The 18,064-nt window shown below is 35.6% G+C and overlaps 2 protein-coding genes and 1 long non-coding RNA gene across 3 annotated transcripts; 2 read left to right on the top strand and 1 right to left on the bottom strand.

Annotated features, from left to right (window-relative positions):
- Positions 1–3,979: 3,979 nt before the first annotated feature.
- Positions 3,980–9,827, top strand: LOC104243062 (uncharacterized). The gene is made up of 7 exons (XM_009798188.2): positions 3,980–4,293; positions 4,416–4,826; positions 4,918–4,970; positions 6,248–6,285; positions 6,825–7,143; positions 7,446–7,762; positions 8,868–9,827. The coding sequence occupies exons 1-7, from the start codon at positions 4,281–4,283 to the stop codon at positions 9,496–9,498; spliced, it is 1,782 nt and encodes a 593-aa protein (XP_009796490.1). The 5' UTR covers positions 3,980–4,280; the 3' UTR covers positions 9,499–9,827.
- Positions 9,828–9,842: 15 nt separating this feature from the next.
- Positions 9,843–10,519, bottom strand: LOC138888767 (uncharacterized). The gene is made up of 2 exons (XR_011406281.1): positions 10,204–10,519; positions 9,843–10,092 (listed from the first exon to the last, which is right to left on the bottom strand). It is a non-coding gene; the product is annotated as an uncharacterized lncRNA (long non-coding RNA).
- A 2,829-nt stretch (positions 10,520–13,348) lies between these two features.
- LOC104243063 (O-fucosyltransferase 36) lies at positions 13,349–17,357 on the top strand. Its single transcript, XM_009798189.2, has 3 exons — positions 13,349–14,754; positions 14,852–15,101; positions 16,786–17,357. The coding sequence occupies exons 1-3, from the start codon at positions 13,514–13,516 to the stop codon at positions 16,960–16,962; spliced, it is 1,668 nt and encodes a 555-aa protein (XP_009796491.1). The 5' UTR covers positions 13,349–13,513; the 3' UTR covers positions 16,963–17,357.
- The last annotated feature ends 707 nt before the right edge of the window (positions 17,358–18,064 follow it).

Here is an 18,064-nt window from a genome sequence, read left to right as displayed (position 1 = left end):
TGGTACAACAAAAGGAAATGGTAGTATGCACAGGATTTCTGCAGAGAGGGCAAATGGAATTCATCTTTAGCCAAGGCTCAATGCATTGAGTATGAAATCCATGCCCACATATAGGAAGAAATCGCCATGGCTCGCCTAAAGAAAGTAGAATGTCTATTTGTATAGCAGCAAACTGCAAATTCAGAGGAGGAATTGTATATACACAGGTCTTCCTGATAAAGAAAATTGGAACTACTGGGAAAGCAAGTAATTAATTCTCTAGTATCTGCTGTTCTATTTCTATTTGGTTAATTAGGGTTGATCCTCTTCTTGGTTCTTTTCGTTTTTAGTAGACGGCAGGGGAGCTTTGTCTCAAAGAAAATCGCACTCCTCATTAGAAAGGGAAGCTATGACCACAGAGCTCAGCGGATCAAGAAACCAAGTCCAAATGTTATCCAGAGCAGATATCAAAGACGAAACGAAACGATTGCTGGTACAGCACATAGAAATGGTAGTAGGTACAGGATTTCTGCAAAGAGGACAAATGGAATTCATCTTTAGCCAAGGCTCAATGCATTGAGTATGAAATCCATGTCCACATATGGGAAGAAATCGCCTTGACTCACCCAAAGATATGTCACTAAGACAAATCACACAGAGTACTGAGTCCGCACATTTGCCTTGTTGTTTTCTTGTCTTGCTATATTTAGAGCTGCAAAAGGTAAACACAAGCGACCACAATGGCTTGATTCTACCTGCATATGTATTTAGTATGGACATTAAAGGAAATGCTACAATCACTGCAATGGCTATCATCTCACTATTTGATGTGATATTTTGTACTAGGCCTGCCATTTGCTCTCTCCTGGTGTTAATTAAAATGGTGATGTCTGATATCTGAAGCATGTTTATATATATAGTGCATGGTTTGAGATTTTTCTTTAGATGGTTTGTTGAAGCAATTGACTGATAATTAAGCACCAACGTAACCTAGCTATAAGAAGAGAAAAGAAATTTCTTAAGGAACTGAATTGGCTCTTATTTAGTAGTAGTAATCAATTTTACAATTGGCAGTCAAAAGAAAATGGTGAGTTTGAATGAATAGACGTACAGGGCACGTGAACTTACCTACTAAGGTGGATAAGGTTTGGGAAAAGCGAAACAAAACATGGTTCATGTTTCAGCGGGCAGTCAGCACTCTGGTCAAAGACTCAAATAGCAGGAAAAGGAGGAGAAAAAAAAAAACACGAGACAAAATAGAGGTTGTGGAATGTCCTTTTAACATTGATATAGCAAAAATTGTTGCCCACATTTAAGATTTAAACTTTATGACGAACCTATTGCCATAAAATTAATATACTAAATATTTAGTGAATTTCTTAATATAAATATAAAATTTGAGCACAAGTTATTGAGTTCACATTTAGACAAGAGGGGTTGGTTTGATGGCAAACAACTTCCACTTCCAACTAAGAGGTTGTGAGTTCGAGTCACCTCAAAAGCAAGGTAGGGAGCTTTTGGAGGGAAGAATATCAAGGGCTATTTGGAAAATTATACTGGATTGTTGTTATTTCTGTTTTTTGTTATTGAGTTCACATGAATCCGTATATTATATACTAGTCAGTGGCATGCTTCCTTGTTTAGGGCTAAATTATCATCTTGTTGGCTTGTTGTCAACCAAAGGCTCTTGTAGGCTGGACGAACATCTTCTAAGGTTATACTATCATTTAATTAGTTTTTGGAAGGAAGCAAAAATTACTTAGGGGTCGAACAAATAAACTAATTTCAAATTTGAATGGTTACACATTTGAAAAGTGTGATATATTTGCAAAGTGAAAAGAAAAAAGAAGGAAATTGTTCTAACCAAAGGCTACTTAACAATAGGAAGATCATAATTAAATAATGAATTTAAGGTATACACACCAAAATATAAAGGTTTTCTCTCTCTAAATTATCGGTAAGTTTTAACCTATGATAAAATTATCAATTAATGTTTATCAAGAAATTATTTGTAATCACCTATTGTATAACGTGATTGTGTTATTTTTTTCTTTCAGTGATGCATAAAACTTAAACTCTTAAGAAATTGATTTTTCATCATAGTGTCAAGAATATTGTTCATACCATCGAGCTACCAAATTTATTAAGAAATTGATTTTTCATCATAGTGTCAAGAATATTGTTCATAACATCGAGCTACCAAAATTTATTGAAGGAAAATAACGCTTTAATATCGCGTGACATCTCAAAAGTTATTGTTATACATTGATGATATAAGAGAATGCTCCTTTCGTATTATTTTATTCTTGATATGCACTAAGTTTAGAAATAAAGAAAAATACTTAAAATTCGTGATTTTACCCATTAACCTTAGAATCACATCAAGGGAGAAACATAAAAGTTTAAAATTAAATTATTTAAAATATAAAAATATATTAATTTTGTTTTTTGCAAAGGCTGAAATTTGAAATAATATTACTCCATATAAAATGAAAAATATGGAGTAACAAAGTCTATACAATAACGAGGGTAATTTACTTTTCATTGCGAAAACTAAGAAGAAGATGAAATTGTTGACAGATATTTCAATTTCACTCCGAATTTATGTGTCAAATTTAAAAGAGAAATTTTTATAAAGCACTTGTCTTTTAGTAGTAATTAGTAATCTATAGATATCATTTGCTATATTACGGATTATAGATACCTTTTCTGTGGTTATAAGATGTATTTAAGCTATTGTATTCATGAATACAGTAGCAAAAATAGGCGTAAATCAGGGAAGTCCAACTAATCAGTTGTTGTATTCGAGTGTATTCGACTGTATTCATGGAGTGAAATGTGGGATTACAGCTGGACAGGTTATTATATTCGACTGTATTCACGGCGTGAAATAGGGGATTATACTGTTTTTAAAATGGAAAGTGAATTAATTAATATAATATACTCCTAATATAGCTCAACGAACTCAATTATAACACACAAATTTTGTATTTCAGTTATAAAAAAGATTCTCAACCGAAAAATACACCAAAAACATAGCAATCTTCATAGAAATTATATAATACATCTGAATACATAAATTATATTGATTAAAAAAATATATGAATACATTCGTGGCATATAGCGAGATAGTTAATACAATGAAATACATAAAATACAACGGGATACATTGAAATACAATGGAAAAAAAGGCAGTGAATACAATGAAATACATGGAATACAACGAAATACATTGAATTACAATGAAAAAAAGACAATGAATATAATGAAATACATGAAAATACAGCGTGATACGTTGAAGATACATTGTCTTTGTTCAAGAACCCACTACTTAGTTCAAAAACAAACCCTAATTTTCGACGAGTCTGTCGTCGAGCAAAAACCTGAATCTCATTGTTCTCACGCATCCTGTACATTGCTTTTGACACATCAGTACCATCGTAGCTTTTGAAAAATTTCCATCATTTTACCTTCTTTTTGTTCAAGAGTAGGGTTTAGAAGAAAAGGCCGTTGATTTTGAATAGCGAAACAAATTTGAGCCTGGGAATCATTGTTCCTTCGCGTGGTCTTTGCATTCAATCCATTCGTATATCCGTTGCAGCCATGACTGAGGTATGACTACGTAGTCGAACCAGAAAAGAAATCTCTGCTATAACCACTAGGGCAACGAACAGAGGCAACAATCGTGGTTTTGTGGGAGAAGTGAGTAAAGTGTATGTAAAAAGAGAGAGAGAGAACGTGGTTTGTGAAATTTACCGCGATTATGTGAGAGAAAATTTGGAAAAGAAGAGAGAGAAATATTAATTAGCATATATGGTGCCTTAAGTGCAAGATATAACTATAATTAGATATTTTGTTATAAAGGGTAAAAGGTAGCTATATAATATAATTTTTTAAAATAATATCTATTTAAAATAAATAGGGTAATAAGCTTTTGTACTTAAAATTTCCAATTTAAAATCCTCGAAAATATCATGGCTATATTATCCAGCGCCTGTAACCCTTTTGGGACAAACTGAAAGTTGTGTGGCTATCGCTGTGTGACCAAAACCCAAACCTCCCGCTTCGTTCCTCACTTCCCCTAATCAACAGTCTCTTTGCCTTCCTGCAACCGCCTTTGTGTTTTTTCCCAGCATTATCTTCTTCACTCCAAGAATAAACCCCAAAATATATAAAAAGAGTCTTTCAGTTCAATCCCTAGCCTGTTAACAACTAGTCGGTGTATGGAATCTGAAAATTATATTGCATTGGGTTTCTCTTCTTAATTTGTGCGACTTGGACTTAGACTGGATGAGCTCCCCATGCCTTTATTAGGTGAACGCTTTGAATTTTCGTTTTCTGTTTCTGTTCAAAGGGTCAATCTCATAACCTATTGCCTTTTTGGTATGTATGTACTGAATTAACTATTTTTTTAAAAAAAATTCTTTATTGTGCAGATATTGCTACAACACAGCCTTGTTTTCAGAACAATGTCTGTTCAGTTAGTTCTAGAATCTTCTTTAGTACTAGGTTTGTATACAACAAGGAGTATAGGTTGTGGAATTCTTTCTGCATACCACAAAAAGCTCCAAATTCAAAAATTAAGCTATTTCGGGGTGGATTGATGATAAGGGCAGTAGCCACCCTCGAAAAAGGACCCACCAAAAACACACAAAGCAATGAGGAACAAAACAATTTTGGTGGTGTGAGGATGGGCAAATATTCAGGAAGCTCCAATTCTGCTGTTGCCGAGCAGCCAAGTGAGGATGATATGGAGTTGAATGACAGAGAGAAGTTGAGGAGGATGAGGATATCTAAAGCTAATAAAGGCAACACACCTTGGAATAAAGGCAGGAAACACAGTCCAGGTACCTAAAGCATGCCCCAGTAGCTCTTTTGAGCTGTTTGTTATGTGGATAAGGTTTTAATATTTTCAAGCATGTTTGAACCATTTTGCAGAAACTTTACAACGGATTCGAGAGCGTACCAGACTTGCAATGCAGGATCCTAAGGTGATGTCATGTAAGCATAATTTTATGAATAAAGGAACAACAGATGAGGATCTGATTAAGAAGAGGGGATCCTTAAATAGATCCAGAAACAGTAGAAGATATAGAACAATGGCTTCTATAAATTTGTGTAACATTTATCGGCATGTGAAGTTATACCGTCTTATGGTTGTTTGGTGAAGGTGTAATGCTAAATGTGGGGAGCCAAAGAAAAGATTATAGAACAGAAGTTGGAACTGAAACTAAGTTGGATGTGAGCAGGATGTACTGATTAACATTTACGACTAGGGAAAAAGTTCGATCTTGCTTCAACTGACAGATGTGTTTTATGGTCATTATGTTAGGCTCAAACCCGTTTAAGAGTGCACAGTGTGGGATTAGAGAATCAATACTCCTGATTATATTGTAGGCACATGCTGCCTGGGTATCTTGGAGACGTTTGAGATAATCACATTTTCTATTTTTCATACTCTCAGTATTTAGTGACTTTCTCTAGATGTTACTAATCTCAGTAAACTTAATTATGCATTTCTGGGAAAATAACTTTGTCTCGGATATTGTGTCATCTGAGCATATGTGGTCATCTGGATATGCATGGCTTAGTCCTGCCCAGCAAAGCTATATATATACCTTTAGGTGGCTTATCTGTATAGGGACATGTAAAAGTAATTTTCAAAGCCCACAATGAGAAGCAGCATAGGAGCTTCCAGCAATGTGGGACTGATATGTGCCATTCCAAATCTATGTCGGATAATCTTTGTGTTCCTTTGTGTGTTTTTGTATGAGTGTTTTGAATCTCCTTATTGTATTTTTTTCCCTTTGCGAATTTTTCAAGTTTGAATTCGGTTGTGAACTAACCATTTTATACTTGAAGAGCTCAATGCGCATTCAAAATGTTCCGTATCGAGGTAGTGTTCCTCTCTCCTAAATAGGAAAGATGTGGTTAGGTGATGATTCAAGAAAAATCTTAAACTTGTATATTAGACAACTTTCTACTCATGCACAACAGGTAGTCTCATCTTCACTAGCTATGTTGATGATCTTGCTGCAACATTTTTGCCTAGGCAGGGTAGAACTTTTTCTTTCCCTTCATTTTGGCATCTAAAATAACCATATTTTGATTTAATGAACATCAAAGATATTGTTCATTTCTTTTCAGATTGTGCAAACGATGTAGTGAAATCTGAGATAACCAATTTTTAGTCAGCAACATTATCCATTTAACTTCAGACTTAAGTGTTTTTGCTTGTCAATATCACTAATAAGCTTTGATTTCACAGGTCAAAATGAAGTTAGTTAATCTGGGGCACGCTCAAAGGTGGGTTTTGCAAAGTATTTTCGAAATTTTTGTTTTCCCTCTTTTGATAGCATTGTGGAGTCCAATAATCAAGCCGTGGGCGAAATATGACCAGCCCACGACAAAATTCAGTACAAGTATATGGAATTTGTCTATTCTAATACTGAAATACCATAGCGATGATGGGAAAAAAAATAATAGACAGTATTGGACAAACCAGTGCTTCCTGTTTCATGTAACTTGTGCTTCAATATATGAAGTTCAAACTCCAGTGACTTTACTGTGCCTAATGAGTGTGAAACAGAGATGTTGAGAGGCATTGCCTTTTGTTGACATGCATGGATGTGCAAGTTTTAATTTCTTTATCACTTAATTCTTGCTTGGGAACTCAGTTGAACCTAGTAACTTCATACTAATTCATTTCCTTGTGAAAAAGAAAAAAAAAAATCTTATCCCTAGTTAATAATATTACCACCTTATCTAGAACCTTAAAGTAAAAATGAAGATTTGGTGTTTCAAAGTTCAAACTACTGAAGAAAATCTTTTTTCCTCAATTGCAGTGAGGAAACAAGGATCAAAATTGGTGTTGCTGTAAGGATGGGGTGGGAGAGGCGCCGTGGGAAGTTGATGCTCCAGGAAACTTGCCACTATGAGTGGCAAAATTTAATTGCAGAAGCTTCTAGGAGAGGCCTTCAGGGTGAGGAAGAGTTGCAGTGGGACTCTTACGAGATATTGAACGAACAGCTTGAGCAGGAGTGGATAAAGAGTGTTGAAGAAAGGAAAAATATGCCCAGGCAGAAGGGTAACAAGAGAGCTCCCAAATCTGCCGAACAGAGGAGGAAGATTTCCGAGGCCATTGCAGCCAAATGGGCTGATCCTGTAAGTGCTTATTTTTGTTGGACTAGACTCCTTTGTGTTTGGGAATAACTCAATCTTCTATAGATCTGCTGACATTTTTGCCATATATGCCAAGTATGAAAGTCCATGATCTGAGTTTATTTATAAAAGTACCGCTTCAGCTTGAAATTGATATGCTATAATCATATCTGTCTCCCCCCCCCCCCCGCGCGTTATTTTGACTAAGGTCATAGTATAGTTTCATGGCTGTCAATTTGAACTTCCTCACATTTTAGTAATTTTCCGTGCCTGAATTTTAACCAAATCTACCTTCTTCCAACTAGGAATACCGTACTCGGGTCCGTTCTGCTCTGAATAAGTATCATGGCATAGCTGATGGGGTTGAAAGAAAACCAAGGCGAAGGCCTGTTAGTGATGGACAGACCAGAAAAAGAAGCCCCCCGAAAAAGAAAGCTGATGAAGTGGATAAATTAGTAAAGCTGGAGCCCAAGAGCCAAGTTCAACGTGTTCGATTGAGGAGAAAAAACACACCAATGTATAAGGATCCTTTGGCTAGTTCCAAGTTAGAAATGTTAAAGAATATAAGGGCACAGAGAGCAGCTATTGACCAGAAGAAGATTGAAGCCATTTCGAGAGCAAAGTAAGTTATAAAATCTTTGCTCTTAAATGACTTATCAATTTGACTCCTTTAGTCTTATTTGCTTCCTTACTCTGTGTGGTTCAATATGAGGTCTATTCGTTACTTTGTTTTCATGAACCTTAGCAAACCTGATAGAATTGCTTGCTAAATTGTGAATGATATTTCCTGTCTGAATGAAGAAGTGTCTATTTTAATGCATAAGTCTAATCTGACCCCATAAAGTTATTGACTAGAGTTATTAGTTAGTACATGATTAATAAGAGTTAGTCCATATATTGACAGGAATCTTTATTTAATACAATGTTCCATCTACTTTAATTAGATCTGCAAATGATCCTCTTGTTTCCATTTAGGAGGTTTGAGTTTCTTGTCCTGTTTATTTCTAATGAGTAATGTCATTATGCTTTGGTCTCTGTATTCAGTACAGGACGCGAGGGAAGAATAATTTCCTTCGTCCCAGCTCCTCCATCTCCCCTCTGGCCCTGAAAATGAAAATAGCTTACTGAGAGAAAAGTGCAACTGTTGGATTTGATTGTAATGTATACTCATGTAGGTTAAATGAGAGATTAACGATAAAAAACTTTTGGTAGACTTGTGCAAAAAAGAGGGGGGGGGGGGGAAGAGATGGCAAAGATGCTTTATATGATTATATCACTTCAGTTGAAGTCCACGAAAGGTGTTCGAATAAATTTTTTGACTGGTGACCCTCACTTGTCTTCATAAAAAACAATGAACAAACATGTCAAATTGTTTCTGATCAGGGAATGCTAAAATGGAAATTGCCTCCTCTTCCAACCTTTTTCACTGTCGTTAACTAAATTAACGAGGAAATGTGGTTAGTGCAAACAACTTTATAACAAAGTGAATGATTTAAATGTTGTTACATCTGCTAGATAGATAGTTAGTACACTGTAAGAGCGAAGATGTCACTTGTCAGACATTACTTTTTGGTCGGAGGTAAAATGTAATAGTAGAGGAAACCATAAGCTTCAGATTGCGAAGAGTTAAATGTCAAAGGTCTAAATTGTTAGAACAATTTCGATCTCTTTGGTATCAATCTGCTCGGTAGTACTTATAAATTCTTGGTGTGTTGACAACGTTGCAGAGAATTGATAGCTGAGGCTGAGAAGGCTGCAGAGGCCCTGGAAATAGCTGCCCAGAAGAGCCCTCTTGCTCATGCATCCCTCATTGAAACACGGAAGCTCATTTCTGAAGCAATCCAGTCTATTGAATCTATAGAGAAAGAGGTGGCTTTTACAGATGGAAATCTTTCACCACCTTCAACTGAGCTGGTAAGCCACACTGCAGATGAGATTGGAGCTCTAGATGATGCTGGTGAAAGAATAAATGGTTGGCATGCTGTTATGCCTCTGGAAAGTGGTATCAATGATTTAGAAAATGGACAACATGCCTTGCAAGGTTTACTGAATGGTAAAAGCAGTGCTCTCTTGTCAAGCTCGGGTGAATATGGCTTACTGGGTGACAGGGACGAAGTCTATCAATTGATTTCCAGTGACATATCTCCAGAAAAAGGAGCCAATATCACACAGCCCTCCACCTCCACTCAGAAACTTGATGGGGATGAAGCTAATGAAAGCCCAGGAGATGAAAAGAAACCACTTCCAAACGGATTGATATCTGAGTCAAAGATTGAGGAGGCGCCGAGTCAGCCCCCGACAACCACCACCAAGAAATGGGTACGAGGGAAGCTGGTTGAAGTAGGTGAAGGATCTTAGATTAGAAGAAGGAAAATATGGAGTATCTGATTTATACACACTTGGATTGCATCTCATGGGTGCAATATAGAGTAATAATTTATGGTTACATCAAATTTTTGACGAACACTTTTCTCTGCAAATCGCAGTCGAAGCTTCGCGCTGCTTGATAGTTGCAATAGGCTTTTCCTTCTCTAGTTTCATGCTAGATACATATTCTCTTGTAATATTAATATCTTTTCCATGACCATTTCTGTAAAGTTTCAGCATAGAACTGGCCGCAGTGTAATTTTAATTTTTATTCCAATTATGGTGACATTTGATTCGTTTCTATAAATCTTAAAGCAAAACATGAGCAACTTAGATTACGTGACCAACAAATAGATATAGATAGATGTTTTGACTATTACATCCGAATGCAGTGAGTACAAAGATTTGGAAATGTAACAGCTGCTAGCATCTGGATTTTGGGGGTTAAGGCTTTATTTATGGGTTGCTCGAGTTGGAAATAACATTCCAGTTCTTGAGTTGAGAGTCTATAGCATTCTCCAATTCTCGTCTCTTCCTTTCTTTCTCTTCCCTGGCTGGATTGATCTCCGCTTCAACTTGTTCCTTCTGCGAAATAATATTCTAAATTACGACATGCTTCTCTAATTAACCTTGCATTTTAGGCCTTAAAATTTCGCTTGCAGCAATTGAGATTAGAAGAGAAATGCGGGCACTTACGTCGACAACGTCAGGGATTGGAAGTTTGGTGCCGTGGACGGCGGAGCGGTTCGCTGCTTTACCGACGAGCCGCAGTGTATTATGACGGAAAACGACTCCAGTAGTCCGCCATGTGTGTGGTACTTTCATCACTCCGTTCATTTCTTCTATTAACCCAACTTATTATTCTTCAGACTAGCTCAACCTGTGAAATCAACGGCGATCTCCAATCACTTTTATGCGCTTTGCATATGATTTGCAGCTATGTTCTTTTTAGTAAGAGAAAGTGAGAACTGGGGGAGAGTTCTAGACACTGACATTATGGTTATGCAGCCACGTGGCGTCTTCTTCTGACGTCCGCTCTTTCTCGAGCTGTCTGTCCAGATGTCTCTAGATGATTCTCACACGTTGGACACGTTTGAAGAAGTCACAATTTTAGTTGTAGTACTTGTTCCAATGTACACAACAACAAGTGTATACGCAAACTTTATTTTTATCTGAGGATAAAAATGTTATTCTCAATAGACTCTTAGTTCAGTAAAGCATAAACACTATATTAATAAATATATAAATACGAAAGAACAGTACCAAAGAACCATATAAAAGCAAAATAAAAATAATAAGATACTAAGATGATCAATAATAAAAAAAAAATAGCGGTTAGTCATAAAAACCTACTACAAACAGAAAGCAAAATTGCATGTCAATACTGTTATAAAACTCTAGATATCCTACTCTACTACCCTAATGTTAATTATTGTAAAAACTACACTACATAGCCATTTTAAAAAATAATAGCCGATATTTTATATATTAATCTATAATATAGATATTTTGTACATAATTACTGTATATTTTTTTTTATGTATTTAACTAATAAGCGTAATTATTTTTGATCGATCGACCAAATGCATAACATACCCATTATGTTTTCCGTTACTTGATAGTATCAATTAGGGGTGTACAAATGAAACCGACCCATCGCACCAACCCAATAATCCGAGTCAAACCGAGAAAAAAAATCCGACTATGGTTTGGTTTGATTTCGTTTGGTGTTGGGAAAAAAAACGACCATATTTGGTTTGGTTTGGTTTTAACTAAAAAAGTCAAATCGAAACCAAACCAACCCGACATTATATATATAGAAGTTTTAAATATATTTAATACATAAAAGTATTTATTGTAGTGTAGTTTATACATATTTCTTAAGCTTTTTTATAGTTTTATTTTTTCACGTATTATTTCAAGCTTAGACTTATAATTTTTGGATGCTCTAATAAGTTTTATAGTTCGCAAATGTTAGTAATTCAAATAAATCCTAAACTAATATCAAATCAATACTAATGTTAATAAAAAACATTCAATTCAATTCAATTGTACTATGAATAAAAATAATGTTGGATATCTATGTTTTAATTTTTTCGTGGTTTAGATAAAATGCATAACTTATTTTTCTTTTAGTGTTTAGTCATGTAAATAATACTAGTTATTAGTCGTACTTATTTTAGAAACTTATTAGGAATTTTAAATTATGTTTGTTTTCATTATGGCTTATTAATAATACTTATTTTATGTGATTTTATTATCTATATTGTTGAATATTTTAGTACAATGTCATGACTCGTCTCATATTTATGTAATTTTATTGAAAAACGCCTTATATAGTTCTATCTTACTAGGATTAAAAAAATATTTGGAACACAAATTTTATATTTTGTGCTATGAAGACTTTATGGGAAAAAACGAAAAAATTCAAAAACCCGAAAAAATCGAGATTGAAAAATCCGACTTTTATTGGTTTGGTTTGGTCTTTAAATTTAATAACCCGATAGAACTGGGGCATTTGCATCTATACCCGTTTTTGGGTCACGTTTTAACTTATACCCGCTTTGCAAAAAAAATTACAAGCGAACCCACTTTTCGCGTAACTTCAGCCATACGGGTCTGAAGTAGCAAAGGCAATCACGCAAACTTCAGCATTCTAGTAGACACGCCTGAAGTAGCAAATTATTGAACCAAGTGTTGGCTGAAGTTTTTGTTTGTAATTGTTGAACTTAAACATTCTAGTAGCTGAAGTTTTTGTTTGTAATTGCTGAATTTAAACATTCTAGTAGCTCGAGTTTTGTTCTCTGTTTGCTGAAGTTTTTGTTTGTAATTACAGAACTTAAGTATTCTAGTAGCTCGAGTTTTGTTCTCTATTTGCTGAAGTTTTTGTTTGTAATTACTGAACTTAAGCATTCTAATAGATGAAGTTTTGTTCTCTATTTGCTAAACTTCATCATGTTTTAGCTGAAGCTTTGTTCTATATTTGATGAACTTCAGCACGTTTTAGCTGCACAACACATGCTCTCAAGATATGTCAACAATCTTACCATAAGTTGAATATGAGGACAAAATCGTGAAGTACTCTGAAAACTCAGTACATGTTCATGAGGATTTCCCCATAAAACCATCAGATATGAATGGACTTCATATGATTTCAAGTAAAATAATTTAATATATAGTTAAAACCCACATTTAAATTCTAATATATAGTTATATATAAACTTCCAAATTTGGACTGAAACTAAATCATCAAGCTCAGGTGAAGAGTCTAACCTATGAACTGAAATTTCATAGCAGCACCAACAGTAGCAGAAGAAAGAAGAAGAAGAAGAAGAAGAAGAAGAAGAAGAAGAAGAAAGCGAATGAAGAGAAGGAGGAGGAGAAAGATGGTTGAAGTTGTTTAAAAAGTGGGTAAAAGTTAAAACTTTAAAAAAAAAATGGGTATAGGTTAAATGGGGCGAGCAAATAGAGCGCTCCATGCAATTTTTACGATAGAATTGATTTGGTTTGATAATTAGAAAATTCGAACCAACCCGACCTATGTACACCCCTGTATCAACTATGAACCTTTTTTGAACTAGTTGGTCCGACCATGTTATCTTTTGCAATTAGCCCAGGCCCAACAATTGAATCTTGTTGTAAATCAGGAAGATGAAAAGAAGGTCTGGGCCTTAAAGCAGTATGCTAACCATGTAGCCCAAGACTTTTGAGGGGCCAGGCAGACCGATGGCGGGTCATTTTCTTCTACCGACAAAGGACGAGTTACAGCGGTCTCATGATTAATTTGGCAGTACTTCCTTCGGCCACACCCTTACCTCTTAGAAATCCTTTACAAATCACAGGTAGCAGTTGTTAACTTGACGGGACCACGCACCAAACAGATCTTATCAGTGTTCTTAGCTCACTGTTAACACTCCCCTCTGTTTACAGTGACAGCGTAGAGTATAAGAAATACTCCACACTACTCACCAGAATTACCAAATGCGCATTCGAAATCCGTAACAACATGATGAGGGATAGAGAATCCTCTGACGAAGAAGATGATCGAGAGAACTTGATCCAGCAAAATGACCATCCGAAATCTCCACTTCGCTCCACATTCCAAATCGACGACGTCAAGGACCGATTTGCCTTTAATCGGCGCTTTAATTTTACCTTCAGTAAGAGGTATTTCTTAGCAATTATTCTCCCAGTCTTAGTACTCATTCTTTATTTCATTACCGATATCAAAAACCTCTTCCAAACAACCGTTACAAACATCAAGTATGATGGTTCCATCAATTCTATGCGTGAGTCCGAATTGCGGGCTCTTTATTTGCTTAGACAGCAGCAATTAGGGCTTTTTAAGCTGTGGAACCACACATTAGCTAATGATACTTCTAGTACAGGATTAAGTAGTTCTGTTTCAAAGTCTTCTACTGTAGAAGATCTCAAATCCGACTTGCTAAGTCAGATTTCACTAAATAAACAAATTCAGCAAGCTCTTTTGTCTTCTCATCAATTAGGTAACTTGTTAAGTATATCAGATAATTCTACGGACCCTAGTTTCGGCGGTTTAGGTAGGTGTCGGAAGGTGGATCACAACTTGTCACAGAGGAAAACTGTTGAGTGGAAACCGAGATCCGATAAATACTTGTTTGCTATTTGTGTCTCCGGTCAAATGTCAAACCATTTGATTTGTTTGGAAAAGCATATGTTCTTTGCGGCTCTGCTAAACCGTGTTTTGGTTATTCCGAGCTCAAAAGTTGACTATGAGTTTAATCGGGTGTTGGATGTTGATCATATAAATAAATGCTTGGGGAGAGAAGTAGTTGTAACCTACGAGGAATTTGCAGAAAGACGAAAGAGCCACGTGCATATAGATAAGATCATTTGTTATTTCTCTCAGCCACAACCTTGTTTCTTGGACGATGAACGTGTTAAGAAGTTAAAGTCGTTAGGAGTTTCTATGAATAAGCTCGAAGTTGCTTGGAATGAAGATGTTAAGAAGCCAAAGAAAAGGACTGTCCAAGATATAGAGGCAAAGTTTTCTACGGATGATGATGTTATTGCAATTGGCGATGTGTTCTTTGCTGATGTGGAGAAGGACTGGGTGATGCAGCCTGGTGGCCCCATTTCCCACAAATGCAAGACTCTCATTGAGCCAAGTCGTCTTATTATGCTTACAGCCCAGCGTTTCGTCCAAACATTCTTGGGAAATAACTTTATCGCTCTACATTTCCGCAGACATGGTTTTCTGAAATTCTGGTATGTGTTTTTTTGATACTGCATCTAGTATTTAATATATTTTTGTTTTGCATCTGGCATCTGCTGTATCTAATTTGTGTGTTGTTCTTCTTCTTAGCAATGCCAAAAAGCCAAGTTGCTTCTATCCTGTTCCTCAAGCTGCAGATTGTATCAATCGTGTTATTGAGAGAGCCAGTTCTCCAGTAATATATCTTTCTACGGATGCTGCAGAAAGTGAAACTGGTTTACTTCAGTCACTTGTTGTATTCAATGGGAAGACTGTACCCCTTGTTAAAAGGCCCGCTCGAAACTCAGCTGAAAAATGGGATGCTTTATTGTACAGACATGGCCTTGAGGGAGATTCTCAGGTGAGTTGAAGTTTAAACCTTAGAGATGCATTTGTCAATATTCATATGCAGAATATTAAGGCCTGGAAGTTTGTCTATCACTACCAGTTGGTCACTTCGGTACTGGAACTTCTATGCACTATCATCCTGAACCCAGCCTCTGGTTTCTAATCATGGTCTATGGAATAGCAAACCTTGAATTCTTTGAGTCCAACCTTGGTTTGTAGTGGAAGTAAAATTTGAATTTGAATTTTATTTAGGGAAAGGTAGATTGGTATAGTAGATCTGGTCTAGATTATCTCGGATAATTTTGATCACCACCCCCATTATATTTGCAGTGTATTCAAGTTTAACTACTCTAAAATTGAGTTGATTCCAGCTGCAATTTAGTCTTAGCTAATAAGAATCAACTGAAAATAAATGCAACAAAGCCATGTGTATCCAAATTAAATTTTTAGACCTAATGTGATCTAGTTCTGTAGATTCCTGGACAAATCCATTTGTTAATTTGCACATGGCTCAGTACTGGAAAATGAGTTGTGTTACATAATATTGTTACTGAAATTCTGTGTATCTCATTGTCTTATATTTATATATTGATGAAATTAGGAAATTCTTGGATTGAATTTCGGCAAAGACAATAGAAACATAAGGCATAAGAAACATTTTTAGTTTGTATTTACGTCTTCTAAGTCCTATAGACAGAGAGATCTTATATGTGCTTGGAGGGTAGTAAAGTAGCCTGGTTGGTAGCCAGAGTGATTGCTGTTAGAATTGTGTTACTGGGTTGTGGCTATTGTAGCTTATAGGGAAAGGAAGTGGTGGCCTTGTTATGCATTTATAGGTGTTCATAGTGTTTGAGGTTTGGGAGGGTGGTGCTGGTGTCTGAGTCAGGAGGGGCCACTTTTCAGATGGATAAGGTGTGTTGTAAAAGTCTTTTGATGGTAAACAGCTACTACTTGGTTCTTGGTTGGTTATAGATGTCCTTTGATTCTGCATCAGCTTAGGTTGGATTTTGAAATTCTATTCCATTTAGAGGAGTGTGTTAAAATGCAGGAAATGGCCTTGTTCATTGCTAAAATAAAGTTTTTCCCCTCTTTTTTTAACATGAACAGAATTTTAGGATGACAAAATAGGAAACTAGGATGCTTAATGTCGGTCTCATGAAGCATTACCTTAACAGGAAAGTTATTTTTTGACTCAGATATGTATTTTTGCCCTTTCCTGAAATCATTTTTGCTGAACCAAATGTGTGTAAATAGGCTTGATGGTACCTCCAACTCCTGGTTATTGGTAAAAAATACGATCTTCTCAAATCTGCGGATCCTACTGGAATTCTCATGTTCTATATAAAATCATATAACCGTCTCATGTTTCACATTTGAGATGGTACAGTTTTCACCATAGAGCATTATGCAGGATCTTAGAACTTATTGATAGAAGAGCAAGGGTCATGTAATGTATGCACAATCATTTTCTCGATAGCTCATGGGTTGAAGAAGCAGGGCCGTCTAATGTATGCATATAGCTCATGTTATTATCACTCGCATGGCACAGGCAGTGCATGAGCAATTGAGCATACCTCTTTCATGAAGTCTCTGTTGCTTTCTCCTTCAGCGTTTCTTGCATTTTCTTTTTGAATTTTGTGTTTTTCTTTTTGCTCTTGGTCTTGACTCTTAGTTATCTGTTTATTTCCTTCATTAAGGTGGATGCTATGCTGGACAAGACAATTTGTGCTATGTCTAGTGTGTTCATTGGATCATCAGGGTCTACTTTTACCGATGATATTTTGCGGCTTCGGAAGGACTGGGGATCTGCATCACTTTGTGACGAGTATCTATGCCAGGGTGAACTGCCAAATTTCATCGCCGATGATGAGTGAAACAGATAATGGTGGATCATATTTCTTCTAGTACTCCGCAAGCACATTCTGCTACTGAAGCTGGTAGGAGCAAGAGACTTTGCTAAACAAGTTACTATGCCTGAAGCAATTGCTTTAATCATAGACAAATCAAAGATTGCGATGGTGTCAGAGTGATATCTGGTGTTCTAATGTTTGTTCCATATTTGTTTTCTCGATTCTTTAGCACAGATGGCCTATTGGGCCGATTCTTTTGGTCTGGTATTCTATTGTATTATATTTGCTTAGCAGAGAGACAATGTTTTGTTCTGTGTACCTGTTTTGTCTCTTGCCACTAGTTTTAGCTTGTAGGCTTGCAAATACACATCTCAATAGTTGAGTATTTTCTGGTAGAACATAAACTTCCCTTTTCTCTAGTTTTTTTCTTTTTTGCCTCTTTACGATTTTCTGTTTTACATACTGAGGAAAATCATAGGTGCGTATATTCAGCTAAACATAAATGGACCATTCAAATATCGATAACGGTTAAAACAAGCGACTAATGTTTGCAAATTCCATTCACCAGTTTTACTTTTTCAAACATTATTTCATCCCTATTTAACAACCACCTTCTACATCAGCTCGAAGGATGGACCTTTGGTTTCAACTTCCACATACAAAATTTATTCTTCATTATGTCATACACCTGTAATGAAAATGAAAATATATTAGGAAACGTTAAAATTTCTTATTTTATAATGATTAAATTTAGACGATCATAAATAATACATGAGCGCTTTCTATATAACACACTAGGGAATTCGTCCGCGGTTTTGAAAAACTTAAATTTATAGAATGACTACTATTTTTTTGTGTATTTAGTCAAAACAGAAGAGATGGGAAGTTTCGTATATATGCATAAAAATTGAATTATATGAATTGATTAACTAACAAATAGTAAGTATTATTTTTTCATTAGAATTAGAACAGTTCACATTGATGTTAGACAATAAAATATTTTAACATACAATCTTAGAAGTAATTAATTCTCGATAAATAACATATACTTAAAATATTTCCTTTTAAATTAAATTTCTTGTTTTTCTAAAAGTTCAAAAATAAACTAAATCACAGTGAATAAAAA

This window comes from Nicotiana sylvestris, chromosome 3, assembly GCF_000393655.2.
Source record: "Nicotiana sylvestris chromosome 3, ASM39365v2, whole genome shotgun sequence".
In the NCBI taxonomy this organism is placed as follows: Eukaryota; Viridiplantae; Streptophyta; class Magnoliopsida; order Solanales; family Solanaceae; genus Nicotiana; species Nicotiana sylvestris.
The sequence above is the reverse complement of the archived record's forward strand: the minus strand, read 5'-3'. Positions and strand labels throughout refer to the sequence as shown.